Below are 17,132 nucleotides of genomic sequence, written 5' to 3' on the forward strand. Positions count from 1 at the left end.
GACCGTGCCTTCTCATGCTATGTCGGCGCTGATAAGAGGCCACCAACGCCGACAAGAGTGGGCCTCGGATGCGGCGTGGAGGTAGGGGGTGTGTGTGGATGCGAACGGCAGCCTGGGTAGCATCCAAGCGACTAAAAGTGGGCAACGACGGCGAGGACGATGTGGCCGAAGGCGTCGGGTGTGTAGGGATGGAGGGAGAATGATCGATGTGCCACCAACGAACGGGCGAGGGGAAGGACAAGGGAGAGCGTCGTGTGCGTCTGCGCCGTCGCAAACTCAACTTAAATTTAGGCCGGAAAAGAGTTTCGGGTGGACAAAAGATGAACTCTGGTCCATTTGCGTCAGCGTATTGGACCGCGTTTTCTATCCCGCGGACCCAAATGAACGCCGAAGGACCAGATGGGTCGGCGGGTTGGACTTGGGCTAAAAGCATCTCCAATAGCGGCGCCAAAAGACGCGCGCGCGTGGTAAACTGTCACTTTAGCGCGCGCGGGACTTTTTGGCGCGCTCCAGCGGCGGCGGGAAAGTAGCGTGCGCGGGAAACGATTGCGCGCGCATGGGAAAAGGATGCAGCTCGCGTGCTAGATTTGGCGCACCGCTTCCGGCGCGCCTATAAATTGCGGCGCTCGCCACACGGCCTCCACACTGCCACGCGCCCTCTGCCGCTTCTCTGCCGCTCGCTCGCCGCTTCGTCGCCCCGCCACCACCGCGCCATCATGCCGCTGCGCCGCCAGAGATCGTCTGGCTACCGCAGCGTCCGCGAGCGCCCCTGCGGCACCTACTACGCCGAGATCCGGTCCGGCGACGTCCGGCTCGGCCTCGGCACGTTCGGGACCGCGCACGAGGCCGCCCGCGCGTACGACGCGGCGGCGTGGCGCCTAGAGAGGCCTCCGTCGCAGATGAACTTCCGCGACGTCTACACGCGCGAGCAGGCGCAGGTCGTCGCCCCTCCGCCTCGTCTTATCACGGACCAGGACCGTGCGGAGCACCGTCGGCGGCAGCGCCGCCTCCTCATCACCGAGGAGGACGAGCGAGCCATGGCGAGTGGCGCCGGCGCCACCCGGAGGACGTCGCCAACGAGCGCGCCTACTGGGCAAAAATGACGGCAAGGCGCCGCGCGGAGCGGGCGGACAGGCGTCGGCGGAAGGCACTGGTGATATCGCAGTGCGATATCGTCGAAGAAGGTGGGGAGTCGATCTTTGGGGATAATGATCTTCGTTGGGAGGACATTTGGCTCGATACCTCGGACAACACCAGCAAGGATGATGATGATGAGGACCACTCGGAGTAGTATGTAGTTGCACTGTAATATGTAGTTGCACTGTAGTTTATCTAGTTGCACCGTAGTATGTAGTTGCACTATAGTTTTTATGTAGTTGCATCATAGTTTTATCTATCTATGCTATGATGAACTATGTAAAATATCTATGTATCACTTTTTTATCTATGAACTATGTATTGTTTTTATCTAAAAAATATGTATGCAACCTAGTTCAGAGTGTTCGTGCGAGAGCACGCGCTGCATTTTAGAGCGCCTGCTGGAGCTACGCGCGCGCTAAATTTTAGCATGGCTGCTGGAGCTAGCGCTGCCCGCCGTGCCAACCCAGACGATGGACACGCTGTAAAGTATTTTTTTGCGTGCCGCGTGTTAGGTGGCTGTTGGAGATGCTCTAAGCAGCCGCCACCGACGTATGACTTGACTTAATTGGCCTCGTGCACCCCGACAGTACATGCAGCAGCCCCACCCCAAAGCGCGCGGGCGCGCGTGCATGGATGCATGGAAGTGGTTTGGTTTCCAGCAATCACAGACAGGCTACTGTACATGTCAGGGTGGTTGTTGTCCATGCATGGGAATGGGATGGATGACTGGATCTCCTAGCTAGCCTCGTGCTCATTGGCTGGCGTCATGGATGATGATGGATGCACTGCATTTGGCCCCAAGAATCCAAGATGCCATCTCACCTCCTTGCTCCATCGAGCAGCCACCCCCTCCCAAAAAGAAAAGGCCCCTCCCTCCCGTACGCGCCACACACGAGCATCTCCAACGCGGATCTTCCTTCCCTCCGCTTTTCGCACTCACTCTGCTACAAGCCGCCGGCCTCCCTCTCTCCACTATGTACTCCCTCCATTCCTAAAGTATAAGTCTTTGATGTGTAGAGATTTTATTATGGATCAGATACAGATGTATATAGATGCATTTTAGAGTGTAGATTCATTCATTTTACTCTGTATGTGGTCCATAGTGAAATCTCGTTCTTAAATTGGTCCATAGTAAAATCTTGTTGCTAAATATAAGTATTTGTAGAGATTTCACAATTAACAACATACAGATGTATATAGATGCATTTTAGAGTGTAGATTCATTCATTTTACTCTGTATGTGGTCCATAGTGAAATCTCGTTCTTAAATTGGTTCATAATAAAATCTCGTTGCTAAATATAAGTCTTTGTAGAGATTTCACTATGGACCATATACAGACATATATAGATGCATTTTAGGATGCAGATTTATTCATTTTACTCTTATCTCCAACAAGATTACGGAGCGAGTATATATATATACCCGTAGCGTGCCCACGAACCACACCACAGCACACCAACCGCGCGCCACTGATCCATCAACTCCACTCCACTAGCTACGCACCTTCCGACCGACCAGCGAGAGAGATGGAGAGGATGGTGATGAGGCTGATGAGGAACAAGAACCAGCCCCTCCGCCAGCTGCAAGGGGCCGCCGCCGGCGTGCTAGCGTCGTCGTCCTCCGCCTCCTCGGCCGCCGGCGCCGCCGCGTCTCCCTTCTCCACCCTGCAGCAGCAGGAGGACCATCCCGGGGTGCTCAACATCAGGGACACCGCCGCCCACGTGCGTTACCTACACCCCGCTCCATCTTCCTCCTCTAATCAATCAGCTAGTAGCTCCATCTGATGCTCCCTCCTCCCCCTCGGATGTGTGATATGGCAGCTCATCGGCCGGACGCCGCTGGTGTACCTGAACAAGGTGACGGAGGGGTGCGGCGCCCGCGTCGCCGCCAAGCTCGAGTTCCTCCAGCCTTCCTTCAGCGTTAAGGACAGGTTAATTGCTCATTATTACCTTAATTACTCTCCTCTTCACGTGACAGTCACGCATATCCGAGATCCTAATTTACTACTACTTACTATAGTATATGTCGTGTGGTGTCTGTGGGCCGTTATCAATCAGTTGTCGATCATGTTCCAGTGGCTGCAAATCAATTCCTGCTTGATTGGTCGGTTGGTGGACAAGAACTAGCAGCTTATCCACTTTTGCTCTAGAATAGACAGTGGAACCAATCGAATATCCGGTCTGATAATGACAATTATTGATGGTCATAATCAAAACCCCAGATCTTTGACCTGTGTGTAGGCAGGCTCCAACAAGTCTCCATCTATATGAAACCATAAGATCATCAAACTATTTATTATCATCCATCCCTACTTGAACTAATACCGCCCACGAGCGGCATATATACGATCCATGTCATATTCACCGACGGGGACTGGTTAATCTATTGGTATTATCATGCTAATACACACACTGGTTAGAGAACATCGATCAAACTATTGTTATTGTTCTGATCTAGATAGCGACCGGAATCGACTAAAATAACCTCCCCATCGATCCGGTCGCTTTCGTGGGGGGAAATAATAAAGGGACAAGTGGGGATCCAGATCCATATCTTCCTGTCTGCCTCATTGTGATACATCGACAGTGATATGCACTGGGATCCAAGGAAAGAATTAGAGACAGATGCAGTTAGTCTTTTCTGTTATACAAGTCATGATGAGCGACTAGTCCACCTTAATTTTGGTCGTTCAAGTCTTACTACTTTGCAGACTAGTACAATACATTCTCCATCCAGATCTAGAAGCTAGTGTGGAAGGGACCTGATCTCTATTCTTATTCTAGTGGAGCTGACAACTTGGCATGCTTGATCCTGCTGGGACAATTTGTTTTGTCTGAATTATAAGATCCTTAACTGTTAACAAACCTGAGGCCTACGATTTACTCTGCTTATTTTATTCGCAAGAATATATATACAGCCAAAACAAGCATGTAAAATGGAATAAGAAAATCACCAACCTATTTATTATCCGTCAGTATATCTGAAGGAAACAAGAATTCCACCTCTGTTTCCGGTGTGAATAAGTGATTAATACGTCTGATGTATGATCCAGGCCAGCAATCTCCATGATCGAAGATGCGGAGAAGAAGGGGCTGATAACCCCAGGCAAGGTCAGTCATCACTCATTCTTCAGATAAATCAACAACTGTACTCGGTAAAAAGTACTGTACCTCTTGAGCTAAGCTCAGGCCCATTCAACAGCCAAGAGGAAGTAACAACATTGATTGATATAAATAAATAAAATGAATAAAAGAAAACCGGTCATTCATCATTGAGTTCTTATTTCACTTGGAAATGACACTAAGATTGCAAGAATGGTGAAACAATAGAAGGCATGTGCTTCATTGTGTCGGTTTTTGACAAAGATTCAGAGTTTTTGTTGAGAAAACCACACTGTTGTTCTGCAAGAAATCAGTCACACTGTCACACCTGCATATGGATCTGAAACTAACCGCAAGTCGCTTCTGAAATAGACGACGCTAATCGAGCCTACATCCGGGAACATGGGCATCGGCCTGGCGTTCATGGCTGCGCTCAAAGGGTACGAGCTCGTGCTGACGATGCCATCATACACCAGCCTCGAGAGGAGGGTGGTCATGAAGGCCTTCGGCGCGCAGCTCGTGCTCACAGACCCGGCGAAGGGGATGGGAGGCACCGTCAGGAAAGCAACCCAGCTCTATGAGAACCATCCCAGCGCCTTCATGCTCCAGCAGTTCGAGAATCCCGCCAACGTCCAGGTGCACTACGAGACCACCGGTCCGGAGATATGGGAGGACACGCTCGGGCAGGTCGACATCTTCGTCATGGGAATCGGCAGCGGCGGCACCGTCACCGGCGTCGGCAAGTACCTCAAGGAGAAGAACCCCAACGCAAAGATCTATGGAGTTGAACCTGCCGAAGCAAATGTACTGAACGGTGGCAAGCCAGGTAGGTTATTGGTTTCTGAAAATGATCAAACCTTCTTCTTTGTTTCATGCTAGTAGATATCTTTTTTAGTTAGTTCCTGATCATATTGCTAACTGAACCTAACTGCAGGGCCTCACCTCATCACTGGAAATGGAGTTGGATTTAAGCCAGATATTTTGGACATGGATATAATGGAAAAGGTTCTGGAGGTAAGGAACCAAACTGGACTTCTTTTTTTTTGGTAGAATAGACTCTGTAATTCTTACTGAATTCCTGCATGTAATTGACAGGTGAAAGGCGAAGACGCCGTTAAGATGGCGAAGCAGTTGGCACTGCAAGAGGGCCTGCTGGTAAGTCAAAAAAATAAACTGCCCCCTACGGAAAAGGAAAGGAATGGTTATATTGGCTCATGTGAAACTGGACTGGTTACATCAAATTTGTGCTGAAATTGATACATTTCTCAGGTGGGGATATCATCAGGAGCCAACACAGTGGCAGCGATCGAACTCGCAAAGAGGCCAGAAAACAAAGGGAAGCTCATCGTGGTACGACATACATACCTATATCTTTATAAAAAAATATGTTAAGATGGATAAGTTTCAGAAGACTGAGTGACCAATGCACCTGCCTGTTGTTCCAGACTGTTCATCCGAGCGCGGGAGAGCGATACTTGTCGTCGGCGCTATTTGAGGGTCTGAGGAAGGAGGCTGAGGCAATGCAGCCAGTGCCAGTGGACTAAGTTGGAGCTATACAACGCATGTAGAATAAATTCACTGCAACCATGTTGCAAGTGCTAGTCATACCTCCATTTGCAATTCTTCAGTTTGTTCATCATGTGGAACTCGTGTAAACAACAGTTGAAATGGTTGAAAAAAGGACTTTACCTCTCTGGAGATCTATAATGTGCATGTGTTTGAGTTGTGGGGATCATGGGTCAAGTGATACTATGTGCTTCGATGTTGCCAAAGTCGAACAACCTTTTTCCGTTGGTGTGTGCGGCGCCGACATGGCTGCTCAGGCCGCCTCAGGTGATCCCCTGGGTCGTGTCGTACTTGGGGTTGCACCGGCAAGCTGGCTTTGCTGGAGCAGCTTACCGCGTGAATAGCCTCGTCCTTCTGTGCTTCTGGCCCAGGTTCCTGCCTCCTCCTCTCGCCTTCTCCTAGCAGCAAGGCGGCAGCATCAATGGACAGTGTTTCACTTCTCGTCCTCCTCTTCCTCGCCCCGCACACAAGCTGCAGGCCCCACTCGCTGCCGGCTTCTTTCATCAGGTCAGCTGCAGAATATATTATACATAACAGAGGGTGATTTTCTTCGTCTCATTTACAACTTCTTTCTGCTGCAAATGATGATTTCGTGCTTCTTTGATAACAACAATGCATACCTGGTTCTACGTTGAGAATCGCCCGGGAAGTACGGCCTTCACCATCATTGTCTGGATCGATGATTATTCTGAGTGGTTCCTGCACTTTCAAACAGAAGTACAAAGCCACTATTCACATACTCAGCAAACATAACGCAAGCCGCAACTGTTCAGTAAATTCAGTTGTATGCTTTTTTCAGAACCAGAACTAGGTGGATGTTCGCCATGAATTGTGAGCAGTATTGCAAAGGTGCACGTTAATATGAATCGCTGAAAGCATTCATACTCAGGCTAGCCAACACCTTTAGTTTGCTCGAGGTATCATATATCAATTTGGCAATTTCATTGACACAAAGGGGCAAGGTATCACTGATTACCTTCTTAGTTCGCTCTTGTGGATTGACCTTTCAATCCGTCACCTCTTTCTGTGTTGGTGCCAGCCTGTATCTTGAACCAACCAATCGAGCTGCTTTTACCTTTCCCTGTTCTACATTTGGATTCAGATCTCCCTCTCTAGTAGAATAAATGGAAGGTACGGGGAGGCTGGTATTAACAAGCAAGCATTATCAGAATCCAAAACCTGACAAGGACATAAAGAGCAAAACAGTGAAGACATGTATATGCAGAGCAGAGACATATTTGTACTACAACCGAAAGTCATGACTATAATCTTCCTGAAGAAAGAGAAAGTGTGGGTTCTGGTGGAGCAATACAATGTGTTCTATTTCAAGATTTGAACTGCCAGCGTTAAACTAGTTATGTCATGAAAATAAGCATATTCCACAAGATCATGCAGATAAGAATGTCAATTTCCTCATCTTTTGAGAAGTTTACATATATTTAGCAGTTCCGTTCGAGGTTTTCAGAATTTGGAGTCTCAGTAAGCATACTAACAGAAACCTTTTTTAACACATCCATCGTGAAAACTGTTACTTCAGTGATCCAGATTAGAGGGTATATAAGTGTTCCTTCTGAGGTCTTTTATTTATCCCTGGTGTCTGGTACAACTGTGGCCTTCCATCTGTTACTGGTGTTTGATTCATCTGGGGCCTTCCATTTCCTACTGGTGTATGGGTGATCATGGGGCTTCCATTTGCTGCTGATGTTTGGTTCATCAGGGGGCTATCCATTTGCTTCTACATCTTGGTTTCTCTGTGGTCTTCATTGGGGGAGCAGCTCTGGTCCTTCAGCCAAGAGAGAAAAAATAGTGAGAAAAGAATAAAGGAAGACTTACGGATTCAGTTAGTCGAGTGATGAGTAAACATACTTGCACCATTTGCATTGTTAGGCCTAGTATTCAGAGACCTGATATCTCTAACAACCCCCTGCATGAATCAATTACTTATATGCACATGCCAACCATCAGGATAATTCCGGAAGACAAACGAACCAAAATACTGTATCACAGCTAGTAGTAGATCATAGCAGCAGAAGAAGTACCTCCATATCCTTCGTGAGAGAACCCTGAAGATGTCACCATGCAGTTGCCTTAAATCTGCTTGCACTTGTTCTCGGCATACTGAAACGACCAAAGACATCTGATTCAGTTTGCTGGTGCAAGAGTTCATAAGATTAAGTTGATCAGGGTTTCTTTTCGTGCTGCCTTCAGCAAGTACTTTGAGATCATTTATCTTTTAATCTGTGATAACATGTTATAATATATCAAACTATGTTGTCTTCGCAAACAACGAAATAACAGCACGATTATAATAGATAATCAATCGGCTTGTGGATTCAAAACGTTCGTACATCATCACAGCAACAGTGATTCATCAGAAGCGGATCTTAACCACCGAAAACACATAGATCCACAGACAAATTGAGTGGCAACAGCTCCTAGCCTAGCAGGCTCCTACCAAAAGCTCTGCTTCCCCTTACAATGATGAGTTCCTACAGCCGGTAAAGCTTACAGAAGAAGAAACTCTACTGTTGTGCCTACACTCGGGCGACGGCGGAGCAGCGAATGGCCTCCTCCTGCCGCTGATGTTACATTGTTACATGATGAATCTCCTGTGAGAACAAACAAAACTGTGGGACAAAGCAACCGGGGAAGGAAGATGGGGAGGCTAGAGATTCCGCTGCGGCATGACCCTTCCTTCCGGTACCCTTTTGTCGACACGGCCTATCTTACGGGGCGGCCACACCACATGCGTCACCCTCCCCTGCACCAGACCAAGCGGCACCTGCATGCAGCAGACAACAAAAGGATAATAAACATGTTCATCATGGCCAGGACTACGGCTGACATCAAATACACAGGTGTGCTCTGTTTTCCCACCAAAATTGTGCAACCCAAGAAATCAAAAATTCTCCTGACTTAACATCAGCCACAAATGTAAGTTGCCCTAGCATGTGTGCTGCTACTTTTCAAAGCAAAAACACTATAATTTCAAACTGCAGATGGACTGTATTTCAATTTCAATGGTGACAGTAACCAAATTGGACACGGCACCATAGCAGTATCAAAAATAGCACCGAGACAACTGCAAGCCCCGCTCTGCTAAGCTGGATTAGACACTTATTCCATTGAGCTAATGCAATACTGTTTGATTTACTACAATACAAGCTGGAACTAGATCAAAGCAGCAGATATAAACAGAGGAATACAAGATAGCAAAACTCAGAGCACAGGAGCGGCTTCATGTTAGCTCGATCCCATGCTTAAGCCCGAACCGTAATGGGTGATATTTGGGTTTCATTGGAACAAGAAGTGCAGGGGGTTGCTCGATCTGATAGAACATCCAATTATATCTTAATTGGGATCTCTAATACTTTTAGCTGAATGGTGTAATTGGGATCTCTTAATACTTTTAGCTGAATGAAGCTTTGGGAGAGAGTCATTGAGCACCGCTTAAGAAGAATGACAATCGTGACCAAAAATCAGTTTGGTTTCATGCCTGGGAGGTCGACCATGGAAGCCATTTTCTTGGTACGACAACTTATGGAGAGATATAGGGAGCAAAAGAAGGACTTGCATATGGTGTTCATTGACTTGGAGAAGGCCTATGATAAGATACCACGGAATGTCATATGGTGGGCCTTGGAGAAACACAAAGTCCCAGCAAAGTACATTACCCTCATCAAGGACATGTACGATAATGTTGTGACAAGTGTTCGAACAAGTGATGCCGACACTGATGACTTTCCGATTAAGATAGGACTGCATCAGGGGTCAGCTTTGAGCCCTTATCTTTTTGCATTGGTGATGGATGAGGTCACAAGGGATATATACAAGGAGATATCCCATGGTGTATGCTCTTTGCGGATGATATGGTGCTAGTTGACGATAGTCGGACGGGGGTAAATAGGAAGTTAGAGTTATGGAGACAAACCTTGGAATCGAAAGGGTTTAGGCTTAGTAGAACTAAAACCGAGTACATGATGTGCGGTTTCAGTACTACTAGGTGTGAGGAGGAGGAGGTTAGCCTTGATGGCCAGGTGGTACCCCAGAAGGACACATTTCGGTATTTGGGGTCAATGCTGCAGGAGGATGGGGGTATTGATGAAGATGTGAACCACCGAATCGAAGCCGGATGGATGAAGTGGCGCCAAGCTTCTGGCATTCTCTGTGACAAGAGAGTGCCACAAAAGCTAAAAGGCAAGTTCTACAGGATGGCGGTTCGACCCGCAATGTTGTATGGCGCTGAGCGCTGGCCAACTAAAAGGTGACATGTTCAACAGTTAGGTGTGGCGGAGATGCGCATGTTGAGATGGATGTGTGGCCACACGAGGAAGGATCGAGTCCGGAATGATGATATACGAGATAGAGTTGGGGTAGCACCAATTGAAGAGAAGCTTGTCCAACATCGTCTGAGATGGTTTGGGCATATTCAGCGCAAGCCTCCAGAAGCTCCAGTGCATAGCGGACGGCTAAAGCGCGCGGAGAATGTCAAGAGAGGGCAGGGTAGACCGAATTTGACATGGGAGGAGTCCGTTAAGAGAGACCTGAAGGATTGGAGTATCACCAAAGAACTAGCTATGGACAGGGGTGCGTGGAAGCTTGCTATCCATGTGCCAGAGCCATGAGTTGGTTGCGAGATCTTATGGGTTTCACCTCTAGCCTACCCCAACTTGTTTGGGACTAAAGGCTTTGTTGTTGTTGTTGGTGGTGTATAATCACTCCATAAAATGCTTTATGTCCATGCAAACACATATGTTTCCCATATATCAGAAAATACAACAAGTTACATTACACGAGTTGTCAAACAAAATTAGATTGGCACTCCTCACCGCTTCCTCCCTGTCATGGCACTAACTTGATGTGTATCCAGAGCACGACTTGTAACAAAATGAGAAATCTCCATGGCTGGGATTGATGAGGTAAGCTGCTGGCCGGCCTCTGGACAAATTTAACTAGGCTGGCATCTGCCAAGTCTCGCGCAGACTCTTGGAAAAAATAGAGAAGTCTCCAGAGATGACTTTGACTCTGCGACTGACAAGTGGGCGGCAGACTCACGGACACTTGTCTAAACGTTAAAACATGTGACATGGACAAGCCAACTGTCCAAGCAGCATGCAAAAATGCAGCAATATTTGATATTAACGGTAATTAATTGTTGCTAGTTATCTTTGTATTTATCTGCCGTTGGACTCTTTTCTCACTTTACATATGACTGGGTGATATCCCAGTATTTTATAGTCATGGTAATAAAAACTAACTGTTGTCAATTATCTTTGCACGTGTCTTTCATTGGATTGCTTCTACACTTTACATATGTGCACTCTGTTCTAGCAAAGTTTGACCGTGGAAATTGTTCGGGGTTTTCCAGATGAACTTTGGTGGAGAAAGCAGGGGGGCAACTCATTGGCAAGGGGCTCTTTCTTGGCCAGTGATGATGAGAATCACAACTCCATACTTAAATCATCTTGATATTCACTTTGATATGGAAGTCCATACTTTAGTAGTAATCTTCCAGAGGACATGTAACCAGTCTGTTTGTACATTTGCTCCTTTGGTTAGTTCTCCCTAATCCAATGCATTCTTCATAGTTCAGGCTTGGCCTGATGGTAATCCTATTCGAAACAAATCTCTCAGGACAAATTCAGTGGCCTCTGCCAAACAAAGTTTCGGAGAGACTCCAGGGGTGACTAAATCGTTGACAGCGACGAGTGGGTGGGTGACATTCCAGGACTAAAATATTTACAAAAAAGATATTTCTAGCAAGATGACACCAAATATGGGTAAATTCAAGGGAGCAGTAGAATGTCTTACAGGGCCGTAGGTTCTCGAGTCCCGGCTGACGCTGCCATTGTCCCCTTCGACCCAGCAGTGGCCCTCCGGTATCTTCCGGATCTCCTTCGTCTCCGGGACGCTGATCCAGTCGCCGGGCAGCCCAATCACCCTCTTGATCGCCTTCCTCTGGTGGTCCACCGGCGTCCTGCATACACACATATATACAGCAGCACCAAGAATCAAGATCCGCCATTTCTAGAAGATAAAAAGAATCAAGATCCGGTATATATCTGCACCACCACACCCATGACCCACTGGAAGCATCAGGGAACGGCCTGGAAGCAGTCCGGCCGGGGCGTCGGCGGCGGGGGCGGCGAGCGAGCTTACACGAAGGTGCGACGTCGCCGCGGGAGAAGTCATAGCGCTCGAGGCATAGCCGCTACACCAGCGCGTATTCACCTGGCGGAGACGCCAGCGACGGTAAGAAATCGAACAAGAATCCGGCGGGTTGTGTCCGTGGCCCGTGGGCGAAGAGGGGAGAGGTGGGGCTTACCTGTCCTGCCCTCGAAGGTAGGGTGCATGGAGGCGCCTCGGACGGCGGCGACCGAGAAGTAGCGGTCGGAGACGGTGAGGCCTATGAGGGAGGCGGCGATGCAGGGCTTCACGACCGACCTGAGCGCGGCCCACGCCCCCGCCGCCATGTCCGGAGCTCGGCCCGGGTGGTGGTACCCTTGCTCAGACCGCTGCGACGCGGCTGCTCGCCGTCAAAGTTGAGGCGGCGACGGCGGCGGCGGCGGCGGCGGCGCGGTCAGGGTCGTAGCGGCGAGGAGTACGGACTACTAGTATTCCGCTAAGAAAAAAACGAAACTCAGAAAAAAAAACCCGGAAATCCAACTCGGTGGCCAGGCTCATCTGCTCCGGTCCGGAAAAAATCAAAACAAATACTATAAAAATTCAAAAAATCTAACTTTTTGTGTCGTAGGTAATTTTTTTGAGAATGTGTGGTAGGTAATTTGATGCGTGAGGTCCGCTCTAAATTTTAATTCATTTGGACATCTGAGCAGCTCTTGTAAAAAAACCATATCGGGTCAGAACAGTGCGTGAACAGTAAACTATTTTACAGATCCTAATTTTGTTTTTTTGCCGATAGCTGCTCAGATGTTCAAATGAATTGAAATTTGAAGCGGACCTCACGCATCAAATTATCTATCATACGAAAAAATAGAATTTTTTGAATTTTTGTAGTATTTGTTTGATTTTTTCGTCAATACGGATGCAGATGAGCTCGGGAGCAGAAACTCCGCATCCAAAAACCCCTCTTTGTTTCTTGTATTTTCTTTCTCTTTTTCATTCCCGCTTTATTTATTTACCGCCTCTTTTTTTCAACTGTTTCATGTAGAAAAATTTATTTTGAAGGTGCAAACTATAATAATTTTTTTACCTTTTTCTGATATATATATACTCCCTCTGTTAGGAGTTAACTAATGTGAATGGTCATCTCAGCTAATTTAGAAATGAATAGCTTTGCAATGAAGGAAGTATGTAATTTATAACTTACATATTTACTAAAGTACTGATCTAAATGCTCTTATATTTCTTTACAGAGAAAGTATATACTAATACATCCTATAACATTCCTTTTACAATCCCGAACACAAGAGATTATAGGAGTATTAGTAAAACCTCTTGTTATCGCATGCGTGTTGCAGAAACGAACAACACACAATTAAACATTGTTTTGAGAACAGAGGCTTGCGGCGGCGTAAAAAGTATTTCGTGGACTCTTTGGTAGGTTTCCTGATTTTAGAGTATTTATAGAGGCGGAGCTAGGTCAAACGGAGACTCATGGGCCCCACTACCCACCAGGGCGGGCCACTCCTCCATCTTCTCATGGCCTCCCAAAGCTTCCAGGGTTTCTTATCGCCAGAAAAAAAAATCTTCAAAAAGTTTTGTGGCATTTGGATTTCATTTGGTATTGATTTTCTGCAAAGTCAAAAACAATCAAGAAACAACAACTGTCACTGGGCACTAAGTTAGTAGGTTAGCCCCCAAAAATGATATAAAGTTGCTTGTAAATGTACATAAAATATCAATTGATACTATAATAGCATGAAACAATAAAAAATTATAGATACGTTGGAGACGTATCACAGGCACACGCGGAGGAGGTGCGACGCCGGCAGCAGCAGTTCACGCTAGAGCAGCGCCTCAACCTGGCCTACGTGTCAGGCGCGGCGGGCGGAGGCCATGGCGCTCTCCGCTGCCGGCGACCGCGTCGTCGCTCCGCTGGCCCCACCGTCCCCCGAGCCGATGCTGACCCCCGTCGTCAAGCCCGAGCGCTACACATGGACTGGGTATGTCTGCGAGTGGGTCAGCGCGCCTCCCGTTTGGTTTGGGGCAACGCCGACCCAGGAGTAGATGTACTTGGAGCAATGGCGGCAGCGCAGGCTCGCGGAGGAGCACCGCGAGGGCGAGTACCTCGAGCAGCTGGAGCGCGACACCGATGAGGAGCGTCGCGAGGCGGAGGGGGAGGAGCGCCTTGCCCGCGGTGGCGCAGCCCAGCCACCGGCGGACGATGTCGCCGCAGCCTGGGAGACAGCGTTCCCGTGGGCTGGCCTGATACGTCTCCAACGTATCTATAATTTATAAAGTATTCATGCCATGTTTATAATATTTTTACATGATTTTGGTATGATTTGATTGGAACTAACCCGAACTGACTCTGTTTTCAGCAGAACTACCGTGATGTTGTTTTTGTGCAGAAATAAAAGTTCTCGGAATACGCTGAAAATCAACGAACAATATTTTTGGAAAATATAAAAATACTGGAACAAAAAGCTATCGGAGGGGAGTCCCGAGGCCACCACGAGGGTGGAGGGCGCGCCCTACCCCCCGGAGGGTGCTCCTACCTCGTGGACTCCCCGTGGCCCCCCTTGACATGAAACCGACGCCAACCCCTCCTATAAATCCTAAAAACCCCAGAACAGAAGAGAGATCGGAAATTCCGCACACCGAGCCATCATTACTCCAAACTCGCTATTTATAGTACTTAAGTAATATATTCTAACTTTATGGTAACAACACCTACTTTTATATTTTAGCTCTCCAATATCATGCAAAGTTATCCTCTTCATACCCACAACATAGTTTTATTTCTCATTTCTAGTTGGAAGCAAACGTTCGGTGTACGTAGAGTCGTATCAGTGGCAGATAGGACTTGAGAGAATATTGATCCTACCTTTAGCTCCTTGTGGGTTCAGCACTCCATACTTATCGCTTCCATCTTTGGAAATTGCTACATGATTCCCTGCACTTGGGGATTATCAAGCTCTTTTCTGGCGCCTTTGCCGGGGAGCAATAGCGTGAGGTTGATATTCTTGTGTATGCTTGTTTGCTTTCTTCACTAAGTAGTTTTGTTTTCCCTTTTGTTTCTGTTTAGTCGTGGGTGAAACAAACAAAAAAATATATAAATGAAAATAAAAACAATTACTTGCCTCTTATGCCTAAAAAGTTTTTTTCAAAAAGAGAAGTGATTGGAAAGTTATGCATTGGAGAAGTGAGGGTCGACCTTGAACACTTGTGTTCATGCTCATGGAAACAATGTAGAATTTCATGGAAGTTTCTCAGAAAATAATTATCCTCTTGTATTTATCCTTTATATTATAAAAATAATGTGCCAATATTTGGTTTTAGGATCTCTAGATTGCTTGTTTGCTATGTGCAGTGCAAAAACAGAAACTTTGGCTGTAGCGCGTGAATTTACATTTTTTACTGGAATGTCAAATGCTTCTGAAACTTTTTTCACAGTACTTCTATACAATTTGTTTAGATTGTCCTAATTTTTTAGATTTTTGGAGTTACAGAAGTATACGAAGTTTCTAGATTACTACAGACTGTCCTGTTTTTGACAGATTTTGTTTTCTATGTGTTGTTCACTTATTTTGATGAATCTATGGGTAGTATCGAGGGGTATGAACCATGGTGAAGTTGGAATACAGTAGATATAATGCTAATATGAAATTGGAATGAGTTTATAACAGTACCTAAAGGTAGTGATTTGCTTTATTATACTAATGGATCTCACAAATTTTTTGTTAAGTTTTGTGTGGATGAAGTGTTCAAAGAACGAGGAGTTGCCGATGTGAGAAGAATAAAGAGAGGCAAGAGTTCAAGCTTGGGCATGCCCAAGGTACCCCAAGTAAATATTACTCAAGCATCTAAGCTTGGGGATGCCCCGGTTGGCATCCCATCTTTCTTCTTCAACAATTATCAGTATACCTCGGTTTTTTGTTTTGTTCACATGATTTGTGTCCTTTGCGTTTTTCTTTTCCTTTAAGAACCATGCTAGTATGAGATAGCCCTTCATTGATTTATAGAATGCTTCATGTGCTTCATTTATATCTTTTGAGTATGACCTTATAGAATGCTCTTTGTGCTTCACTTAAATCTTTTCAGTATGGTTTTATAGAATGCTTCGTGTGCTTCACTTATATATTTTGAGCTTGGATAATTGTTAATCTATATTAATTGTAGAATGCTCAATAAAATTCACTTATATCTTTTGTGAAGGAAATATGCCCTAGAGGCAATAATAAAGTTATTATTTATTTCCTTAATTCAAGATAAATGTTTATTATTCATGCTAGAATTGTATTAACCGGAAACTTAGTACATGTGTGAATACATAGACAAAACATATAGTCCCTAGTATGCCTCTACTTGACTAGCTCGTTAATCAAAGATGGTTATGTTTCCTAACCATAGACATGTGTTGTCATTTGATGAACGGGATCACATCATTAGGAGAATGATGTGATGGACATGACCAATCTATTAGCTTAGCATTATGATCGTGTTAGTTTTATTGCTACTGCTTTCTCCATGACTTATATATACAAGTTCCTCAGACTATGAGATTACGCAACTCCTGAATACCGGAGGAACACTTTGTGTGCTACCAAACATCACAACGTAAATGGGTGGTTATAAAGGTGCTCTACAGGTGTCTCCGAAGGTGTTTGTTGGGTTGGCACAGATCGAGATTAGGATTTGTCACTCTGTGTTTCGGAGAGGTATCTCTAGGCCCTCTCAGTAATACTCATCACTATAAGCCTTGCAAGCATTGTGACTAATGAGTTAGTTGTAGGATGAAGTATTACGGAACGAGTAAAGAGACTTGCCGGTAACGAGATTGAACTAGGTATTGAGATACCGACGATCGAATATCGGGCAAGTAACATACCGATGACAAAGGGAACAACATATGTTGTTATGTGGTTTGACCGATAAAGATCTTTGTAGAATATGTAGGAACCAATATGAGCATCCAGGTTCCGCTATTGGTTATTGACCGGAGACGTGTCTCGGTCATGTCTACATAGTTCTCGAACCCGTAGGGCTCGCACGCTTAACGTTCGATGACGATTGGTATTATGAGTTTATGTGATATATTGTACCGAATATTGTTCGGAGTCCCGGATGTGATCACGGACATGGCGGGGAGTCTCAAAATGGTCTAGATATAAAGATTGATATATTGGACGACTATATTC

General features: G+C 46.1%; 3 protein-coding genes across 4 annotated transcripts; 2 read left to right on the forward strand and 1 right to left on the reverse strand.

Annotated features, from left to right (window-relative positions):
* Positions 1–716: 716 nt before the first annotated feature.
* Positions 717–1,103, forward strand: LOC109731665 (ethylene-responsive transcription factor ERF071-like). Its single transcript, XM_020290835.1, has one exon. It carries the CDS (start codon positions 717–719, stop codon positions 1,101–1,103), a length of 387 nt encoding a protein of 128 aa, XP_020146424.1.
* Positions 1,104–2,027: 924 nt separating this feature from the next.
* Positions 2,028–5,940, forward strand: LOC109731680 (bifunctional L-3-cyanoalanine synthase/cysteine synthase 2, mitochondrial). Of its 2 annotated transcripts, XM_073497981.1 has the most exons (9): positions 2,028–2,116; positions 2,538–2,862; positions 2,962–3,071; positions 4,194–4,251; positions 4,615–5,068; positions 5,177–5,256; positions 5,338–5,397; positions 5,512–5,592; positions 5,688–5,940. In XM_073497981.1, the coding sequence occupies exons 2-9, from the start codon at positions 2,668–2,670 to the stop codon at positions 5,784–5,786; spliced, it is 1,137 nt and encodes a 378-aa protein (XP_073354082.1). In that variant the 5' UTR covers positions 2,028–2,116; positions 2,538–2,667; the 3' UTR covers positions 5,787–5,940. The 2 variants fall into 2 exon arrangements, with proteins under 2 accessions (XP_073354082.1, XP_020146442.1); XM_020290853.4 differs by lacking the exon at positions 2,028–2,116 and having other exon boundaries at positions 2,541–2,862.
* A 2,235-nt stretch (positions 5,941–8,175) lies between these two features.
* LOC109731681 (uncharacterized) lies at positions 8,176–12,475 on the reverse strand. Its single transcript, XM_040390657.3, has 4 exons — positions 12,134–12,475; positions 11,885–12,039; positions 11,620–11,785; positions 8,176–8,590 (listed from the first exon to the last, which is right to left on the reverse strand). Exons 2-4 carry the CDS (start codon positions 11,998–12,000, stop codon positions 8,474–8,476), a joined length of 399 nt encoding a protein of 132 aa, XP_040246591.1. The 5' UTR covers positions 12,001–12,039; positions 12,134–12,475; the 3' UTR covers positions 8,176–8,473.
* Between the last annotated feature and the right edge of the window lie 4,657 nt (positions 12,476–17,132).

The sequence above is a fragment of the Aegilops tauschii genome, chromosome 5, assembly GCF_002575655.3.
Source record: "Aegilops tauschii subsp. strangulata cultivar AL8/78 chromosome 5, Aet v6.0, whole genome shotgun sequence".
Classification (NCBI taxonomy): Eukaryota; Viridiplantae; Streptophyta; class Magnoliopsida; order Poales; family Poaceae; genus Aegilops; species Aegilops tauschii.